Here is a 9,812-nt window from a genome sequence, read left to right on the forward strand (position 1 = left end):
TGTTTTTGAAAAACACTCGTTATCGTAATGTCAGGTTTTTGGTGGATTTAATCAAGTCTTGGATTGCAGAGTATGAATGTTCTCTTGCTATTTTCAGTTGATAAATACACGTGTAAAGTTTGTGAAGGCAGGAGGAAAGCTTCCGCGATCACCGTCTCCTCTCCGTTCCTCCAAGCCCCGCCCCCTCCTGAAAAATAACTACTAATAAGAGTGACAGGCTGATGGTGACCCGATAGAAACTTTATTATTCACTTAATCACTGATTGAGATGATGAAGCTAACTTAGTCTCATACATTCATGGGATTTATGCAACAGTAAGACAGAGAATGTAAGTGTGCACCCACATGAACTATTTTTGTTTTTATAATGCTGTTGTAAATACTCCTGTTGTCTGCTGTGTTCAGATTTAAGTCATGTGTGTGATGCCTCATTCAAGACATTCAGTGTCCTTTTTTTAACAGAAGACCGTTGCTAGAAGCTGCAGCTAGACTGCAGAAGCATTAGTTTTTTGTTTTTGAGGATGGAAAAATGTCACACACAGATATAGGGAGGCTAGACCTACAATTGCTTAATCATGGTTTATAATTTCATGTCAACACGAAGAAGAAGAAGAAAATATGGCTGCACTGTTCAGTGTCAATCCTGTGGAGATGGAGATTATAAATCTCCAAAATCATGTTCAGTTTAAGTCTCAGCAAAACTCACAACATTTCTGGAGCCTTGTACGCCCAGAAAACTATAAGAACATTCACCAAGCAGCACTGAACATGTCTGCTTTATTTGGTTCTGTGTACATCCCTTTGTGAAGCAGCTTTTTCTGGCATGAATGTCATGAAATCTAAATACAGAACAAGACCGACTGATGGACATAAATGACTCTATTAGAGTGAACCTAAGTGGGTCCAGCATACACCTGTATGGTGGACTCCATGCAGCGCCAGTTATCTCACTAACTGTAAAATAGAGTGAATGCACTTATTTTACACGTGCCATAAGATGCTTGCAAGGTGGTGATTAAGGCGATGTATTTACTATGTGGGCCATAAGAAGAAGTGAAAACATTGTATTTTGCTCTTGGACATTTATGTGAATCTTCAGTGATGTACTTACTATGTGGTCCATATTAATATGTGAGAAATTGTCGTTTTCTTGGACCTTGATGTGAAGTTAAGATTTTAGATAAGCTTTAGGTATTGCAATTTCACACAAAAGTAGCTTAATTCAACTGATGAGTGCTATGTGAATAAATGTAAGCGATGCAAGTAGCTCTTGGCCACTTTAATTTTTTCAAAGTAGCTCTCAGGTGGAGAAAGGTTGGAGACCCCTGTTTTAAATAATGGTCGGAATGTGAGCCAGAGAACTCTAAACAAAAATGTTCAATCAATAAAGTAACATCTTATCTTATCTTAATAATATCTTCATATTAATAATAATAATAAATCATACAGTATGTGTCCGAAAGGGAGCAGGAGGAAGCAAACACCAAACAAATATTTTTAAAAATATACTGCATATTAAAGCAAACTATTGTAAAGGTAAAAGTATGAACATAACAAATAAAGAAGTGTAAACATTTACATTATAATTATGATTATTTAATATATAAAGACTATATATTATTGAATTACAAGATTATATATACTTTATTTGATCTAAAATATTGATGTTTTTTCGTTATACTGTAGTAGCCTGTGAAAACCATAACAAATATGTGTTCAAATGCTCTTCACCAAAACACAACTGAAGTACTGAATGTCCATGAAAGTTGTCTTTCTGTATTTGTGAATGAAGCGCCATCTAATGGTTAAATCCTGAAATTGAAAATCTGGCAACGCCCTCTTGGAAAATAGTGGGAGGGCTTAACATTCCCAGCCGCTGAGATCCGTTGGGTCTTTGGCAGGAAGCTGTTGGCTGGAGTCTTTTCTAGAGTGCTACATCTGTATGCTCCCCCGGGAAGAAATGTTTGAACATTGTAAAGTAAAATGCTTCAATCTGGTGCACTTTGAGCACAAAATTAGGCAAAGGTGGTACAACTCTAAACACCCATATGAAAAAGATCGTTTTACATTTTAATAATCAAATAAGTATGTGAACATAACCAATAACTTACCACAGCCAATAACAAATAAATATAACTTATTTTATTTTTGTTGTTCATTCATATCTTATTTTACCTCTCCAGTTTTAAACAATATTTTTGGTTTATATATAGTATATTGGAATGATTTCAAACAAACCTGTTTATCCCAATAATTATAAAGGCGTGCCTTGGAAATATTTGTTTACATAAATTGTGATCAAAACATTTGAGACCCACTGAGATAACTTAGACTAAAGTTAACTATCTAAACAGAGTCCTTTAGCTCACTGAGCCTCTCAGTATGACAGGAGATCTCTCCTCCACCTTGTTGTAGAAACATCTTCTTATATCCGTTAGCGCAGCTAGCACCAGATGCTAGTAATAACAACAAGCCAATCCCCGGTACCGGTGCGCCCTCTTTCTCCCTTGCTCGCTCGCTTGGACGCTCACTCGCACTTTGGCTGAGAGCTGCGGATCCTGATAAGCCAACATCCCCCGCTTTCATCACTTACAGCGCCCATCGTACAGGGCAAATGAAAAGTGTAACCGGGGTGAAAAGGGTGTTACATTTACTTAATAATGAATGTTGTTACATCAAGGCCGAAAATTAGGATGAGCACCAACGGTCAAAATAATTGTTTCCCTCCCAGAGCTGCCAGCGCAGCGCCCCCACAGATCTGGCGACCTAGGCGATCGCACTGGAACACACCGCAAAGACTTCAGCCGACGGCCAAGTTGCACAATAACTGTCCTTACCAGCAGGCGGCGGTAGTGTGTATTCGTCATTCAAAAGAGGCAACAACCGGAAGACAGACTGCGTGATAACCGAGAGAAGAAGAACAGACTGCGTGATATAAACAACAACAAATAACGTGTGCGTTCCATTTCCACTCTACAGCGAGAAGCTCATGGGGCTTTCCCGAACCTGTGTCGAGAGCTGGAGTTAAATGAAATCTCAGATTTGCCTTCTTAATAGTTTGTTTGGGTCCCTCACTTCCGTTTCGCTTCTCATGCACTGATTCGCTTGCTGAATAGCCAATCAGAGTGATTTCTTTGGCCTACGGCCTCCCGATTTAACATGTCGAATCAGCGGCGGAAGGTGTCGGCACGGCCAAAAAGACACAACGGTGCAGTACACACCAATCTGAGTAGGGCGACACGACGCTCATCGACGGCCCGACATCTATCGAAGTTAAATCCATTTCTCACTTATTCTGACAACGTACAATAAAAGGACCCAATAAAAGGAATTGTTAAATAATAGTGAAGTCACGTTGTAATAACAATAACTCTCTCGTTCAGATTAATATTGTCGTTTTGTTTTGTTTTTCTGCTTTGCCAAACGCCACTGTGTCAAGTGTCCTATTTGGGCAGCCATATGTAGTTGTCCAATATGGCGGACCATCTCGCACATGCACAATGCGGATTGGGTTGTGACAGCCAATATGATAAATTGCTACAAAGTCCGCCACACTTCCTGGGGCTTGCTATCATGGATGTTTAATAAGAACTGGATACAGCATTGGAGGCGGGGTCTCGTTCTTTCCTATGAGAGCTGCTCATTGGCGCATGAGGACAAAATGGCCCAACTTTTGAGAGAGCGAAACGTCACAGATTACCCATCATGCCTGGCTGTCAGAGCAGAAGAACCCGTATGTGCGCTCACAGAGCATGCGCCCCTTAAGCCCCGCCCCCCGAGATCCCACTCTCGGCTCACTAGAATGAATGGAGAGAGAAAATAGATCTAGATTCGGCTTTTAGTGCATTTTACAACTTTAAGGACCGAATGATATAAGATAGTTCATACTGGGTAGTTTATTTAGTTTAAAAAAAAATATCCGCTGATTTGCAGACGTCTTTTTCCCAATGTTAGTCAATGGGAAAAGTCTTTCTGGGCCCAGTGACGTCACGGACTGATACGGAAATTGTAGTACCGCCGTTTGGACACAACACATGTATTCCTCAGAGTCCGGAGCACTTCCTGGGGGCTTGCTTGCCTAGACGCTACCCTTCAAAGATGGCCGTGCTGCCCCATTATTCACTCCCTTTCCCTATGAAACATCCATGTGTTAGCGGTGAGGATCTGACCGATGATGAATACTTACATGGGCTTTCTTTCCGTAGTAGGGGAAATACATCTTATCAATGCTGCCTTCACGGGGGAAATACTGCATCTGAACGGGTTCGTCTTTCTGCACAGAAGAACACGTGTTAGTCAATGTGAATGCGACATGAAATGCAACTTATCATGTCAAATTAAAAGCAAATGACATGTATTTCCAAGTTTACGAGACAAGACGTGGAAAAAAGCAAAAGCGATGGCCTTCTGTTTGTTAGTGAGGAGATTTAAATGAAACATGTTCTGCGTTAATCTGCAAAAGTGGCATTTGCTGCGCCTTTTAGATTAACATGACTTGAGAATGGCACGAGGATGGTTTAGAGAGGCACCTGCGTAGTGACATCATCTAAAATGTGTTAACTCCCCTGCTAGCCTTATCCTCCTCATTTACATATTGTCTTACCCTAAGGCCGTCAGTGACAGCATGCAGAAAGAAACGGACAAAAAACAGACAAAAAGAAGGAAAACAAGAAAGATCAACAGAAAGAAAATATCAACATGGTCTTCTTAAATAAAAGAATGAAAACAGAAATACACATATACAACATGTGCAGAAACATGTGGAGGAAGAAGTTTACTTTGACTGCGCAGGTGATGTAGGGATCTCCACGAGGCTTAAGTCCGATGATCTGTGAAGCGTAATATGAGAGGTTGAGACAAAGTTAGACTTGATGGTTTATTCAGCAGGCGAGGTGGAGACTAAAGCTGGGAGGGAATACACGGTTGGCAGAGAGATACACTTTGTATGTTTTTAAAGCAATGTACTGTGTGTAGCGTTACCCTATTCAATTTAAGCAGGATGCACGGCTTCCCCTCAGAATATCCGAAGTTGGTGTCGGAGAGGCCGGAGCACAGACTCAGGAAGCCCCTCTTGAAGCGGCACGCTTTCTTCTCCATGTCCTCGGCGTCGTCCTGCAGGAAGTACTCTCCTCGAGTGCACTCCTCGTTCTTCTCCTGCTCTGTATCGTTATAACCTGAGAGAGAGGTGAGCGGACACATGTTCAGGGAAGGGAAAGAATGATTGGAAAAACCCTAACCCTGTTTATCTGAAAGTGATTAATACGTGTCAGAGCTTGAATAAACAGGTCATTCAATCCGAACCATTATTCCCCTTCTCATATCTCTGTGTTTATCACCACTTACCTAATTCACACCAATGTCATTACTGATGAGATTCAAGTTTTAGTAGTTGGATCAGTTTTAGAGGATATCAGGTGTTTTTAGGCTTGTAAATTATTCTGAAATCTTTCCAATTCTAGATGTGTTGGTAATATATACTTTAACTACTTTCTTTTGAGTGTCGAGGCTCCTATTCTAAAGATTTGGATAGCTCAACTGTTTGTAAATATGGTATTGTACCAGGGAGAAGTGCACTTACTCAGCAGGAAGGACTCCAGCTTCTGGACATACGGGGCGTACTTTAACGGTTCAGATTTATTGTAGATAATATCCAGTGAATTTGGTTGAATCGCCAACCCTGCAACGTCAGAGTGAAACAAACATAGTCAGACACACCATCCTCTGAGTCTCCGGCTACACAAAGCTTTCTCTGATCCAAACAGACTCCACTGCTGACAGGTACACACTTGAACACAGATCAATACAAAAAGCAGCTGTAATGTAGCACATGACTGACAGCGTCTCATTGGTGAGGATGAATATTGGATGTCTCGCAGAGCAGTGCAGCCAGATGGCTCACAAGCCATCCTATCTGTTTGTCTGGAAACACAGACCTGGGAAGGGAACGCGGTCCTGGTACTTGGGCACGTTGTCGTCCAGAGTCATCAGCATCACCCACATGGTCAGCGCGAACAGCCCGGCCAGGAAGGCGTAGAACACCAGGTAGAAGAGCAGGATGAGGGCTGGAGGAAGTGGAGAGCAATGGAGTACAAAAGGAGACATCATGAGTGGAAGAGACAGACGGTCATGTATAATTCACTTCAAGCTTTAACTCAAATCTGATTCATGAAGGAAACAGAGCACGATCCCTTTGAGAGGAACCATTTTGGATGAAGGGAGGGACATGCTATGATGCTAGGAGGTCTTTTCTCACTCAGAACGCACTTTATGAGGGAGGACGCTGCAGTGCGGGGAGCCTCACATGAGCAGCATGCAGGGGGGGAGAGGAGCCTCAGTTGTGGAAACATCTGACTCAAAATGGTTTACCGCCATCCAGCCTCTCACAGCGCGGATGCCCTCTAACAGGGACACACAGAAGAGAAAAAAAGGATGGACCCCTCTGCTTCCTGCTGTACATCCCCCCCTTCCTCTCATTCCTCTCCAACAGTATCCCACAATGCACCTGCCTGGTGTGTGAAAGGCAGAGAAAGAGGAGAGAGGGAATCCCATTTGACCTTGACAGGCATGCTAATGTGGGCGGCCATGCAACTGCAATGGAGCATCTCACTGCACAGCAGCATAGGGGCCCAGGCCCATCAGCCTATCAGAGGGGGGGGGGGGGCTGTGTTACTACCTCACAGTGGAATCATTACATAAATCTATGGATGCAGCCTTGGAATGCTGCTCCTCACATGTGACAGCTGGCCTCCTCCTCATCATCCAATCATGATGAATATCAATGTGAGGAACATCACCTGTTATGTGTTGCGCACGCTCCTAAAAGCATCATGCATCTCCACGGCTTCTCCTCTGCACCTCCATGCACGCGGGTGATGGCTAATCCAACATCTCATTTGGCATCTCTTTTACATTCCTCCATGCACAGGAGGATAGAGCAGGTTATTTAGCCTATCCAACACGCGCACATCTTCCATGTGCTTGTGCAGAGGTTATTGCTTAAGCCCCGTGAATGTCACACTAATTGCGCGCTGTGCATCGGGAGCCTTACCCCAGCTGCTGGCCGTGCGACCCATAAACTCCCCGGTCCTCGGGTTGTAGAAGGAGTCCTTCCAGGTGGTCGCGTTCTCCTGCTTCGCCACCACTTTATCCTCGGTGGTGTTCGCCATGGTGGTGGTTTGTGTGTTTGCTGCTTTGGTCCAAAGAATGCGCGGCGTGTCTCCACCAAAGAATGCAGAGAAAGGGGGTAGCAGGCGATGTGACGGGGAGAAGAAGCCGGCGAGTGAGAGTGGGCGGTGTGGAGAGAGAGGAAGAGAGGAACAGAGGAACAGAGGGAGAGATGGAGAGAGGGGAGGAAAAATAAATGTGTGACGTGCACAGCTGATGCAGTGCGAGCAGATGGATGGACATTGGCTTTTGACGGGGAGACGCACGGTGCGCACCGTTACGCGCACATCTTATTAATAGAGCGCACGATATCTTTCTTATCATTAATTATATTGTAATGGCGTTAAACAACGCCGCTTGGTATTTACAGGGGTCCTGCAGCAAGAACATGTTTTTTAAAAAGAGAAACCAAAATATGTTAGTGCCATTGTGGAAAAGAGACTTCTAAATAATGTTATACACACACCAGGATGTCATACCATCTATATATCACACTAATATGTCATGACGTATTCACCAATCCAGTATAGGCCTACATTTTAATTTAGTATTGAGATGATATGGATTCTATCGCTGAATATTATTGAAATAAAAGCTATGGTATCATAACGATATGATATGATCCTGGTTTATCACAGCTCTACTACCTACTGGTGTTACGCATTCTCACACACACACACACACACACACACACACACACACACACACACACACACACACACACACACACACACACAGACACACACACACACACACACACACACACACACACACACACACACACACACACACACACACACACACACACACACACACACACACACACACACACACACACACACACACACACACACACACACACACACACACAAATGTCAGTGATCAGCACATTTGCAGCCCATGAGGATGCTACTTGTGAGCGACTGCTTGAGCATAGACATTTGGAGCATTTGCCAACCCTTGTTGCCATGGCAATGGAGCACCACTGAAACTAGAATGTGTGAGTGTGAGAGAGAAAGAGAGAGAACTGATCTGAAACAGATGTGTCACAGATAACAGAACATGTATTCAATGTGAGTGAAGCAAGGTTAGCATGTGTTATTCCCAGTGTTGTAATATGAGCTTCCCTGTGTTCTATCCAAGTGTCTCGTGCCAACGTCTGACATGGACGAGCGGAGAGGCTCGGTGGGGGGGGGCACGAGCTTAACTTCCAACCCCGACACTCCAGCGAACAGTCCCAGTGTGTAGCAGCGAGTGAGGGGAGTTACATAACGAGCCCTGGTGCAGGGTTCAGCTCCTATGGGGGAGGGGGACTGGAGTAGTGGTCGCAGTGCATCCAGTTCCTGCTGTCAGATTGAATTTGTGGCAAGGCAGGGTCCACCACAACTCACACAATGCGGCACGATACCAGCACACACACACATTCCCATCTTCCTGATTAGTGTGAGAGCAGGCAGCACTGATTCATGGGCCAGGCCTGTCCGTCTCACTTACTCTGGCACATCTCTCTCTGAAGGCATCGCACTGCAGGCCCAGGCCCAGCTCACACAGGAGTGAGCACGCTGAGAGTGACAGCTACAGAGGAGAGGAAGTGTTCAGGCCTGGGGAGTAACGGATCACATGGAACGAGATTACACTGAAAACACGGAAGCGTTAACTTTAATTAAATGCATTTTGTCAACAGATTTCAAATAACTGTCAGGTTGGGTGAAAGCAATATTATTAAGTTAAAGTAATAAATATAAGGTTCAATTTATGACATAATTGGCCTACATTTAAATAAACATTTTCAGTGTGTAACGAGATTACGTAATCAGGATACAAAAAAAGGTAACTGTGTTCGATTAGTTACATTTTTTCTTTTTTTAAAAAGTATTACTATTGCATTGAAATAAATAGAGATAACCAGCAGGATTAGTGTTACAATACATTTTGAAATGGATTATGGATTATATTTTGGCTACTTTCATTCTTCTTTATTTTAAATGCAGTAGGTGGACACCAGATGTGTAAAACAAAAATACAGTGTATGCTTTTGATTAATGTATTACGCTTAAACAATATTTGTAATCTATTACTGTTACTACATCTTTTATATGAAATATCTTGGTTTCTTCTTTTCTAAGGTTACATTTGTACACACACTTAAGTAAAAAAACAAACACTTATTGTTATTCCTTTCTCTTGGTTTTATTGGCATTGCATTTAGAATAGGTTACTGATTATATTTAGTTATCGTAACAGATTACATTTTTGAAATAACCCTCCCAGTGTTTGGGGGGGGGGGGGGGGGGGGGGATACTGTTGCTGTGTGATGTACAAAACTTTGGCTCTTCCTCTGAGGGGGACAGGCGCACAATCCTCCCTTTGTTTGGTAGGAAACCCCCTTTCTGTGCACTCAATTAGCACCCCTTCACCATAAGCAGGAAAACACACCCCATTTGTTCTCAGTCCATCGGCAAGCTACCATAGCAACCCTCGCAGTGAGGTCGGCCACATCAATGGGAAGCGATGGCGACACGCATCCAACAGCCTGATAATTCCCCCACGGACAGCACCATGTCCCCAGAGTCCATGTGGAGGTGACACCTTTTAGGCAGCACCTGCTCCCCGTGTACACACGCACTCAAATCAGGACAAGACACTGC

At 43.4% G+C, this 9,812-nt stretch overlaps 1 protein-coding gene across 1 annotated transcript; it reads right to left on the reverse strand.

Annotated features, from left to right (window-relative positions):
- Positions 1-4,149: 4,149 nt before the first annotated feature.
- LOC117462855 (sodium/potassium-transporting ATPase subunit beta-3-like) lies at positions 4,150-7,393 on the reverse strand. Its single transcript, XM_034105200.2, has 6 exons — positions 7,049-7,393; positions 5,934-6,062; positions 5,579-5,677; positions 4,981-5,174; positions 4,779-4,829; positions 4,150-4,273 (listed from the first exon to the last, which is right to left on the reverse strand). The coding sequence occupies exons 1-6, from the start codon at positions 7,164-7,166 to the stop codon at positions 4,151-4,153; spliced, it is 714 nt and encodes a 237-aa protein (XP_033961091.1). The 5' UTR covers positions 7,167-7,393; the 3' UTR covers position 4,150.
- Between the last annotated feature and the right edge of the window lie 2,419 nt (positions 7,394-9,812).

Source organism: Pseudochaenichthys georgianus, chromosome 17, assembly GCF_902827115.2.
Source record: "Pseudochaenichthys georgianus chromosome 17, fPseGeo1.2, whole genome shotgun sequence".
In the NCBI taxonomy this organism is placed as follows: domain Eukaryota; kingdom Metazoa; phylum Chordata; class Actinopteri; order Perciformes; family Channichthyidae; genus Pseudochaenichthys; species Pseudochaenichthys georgianus.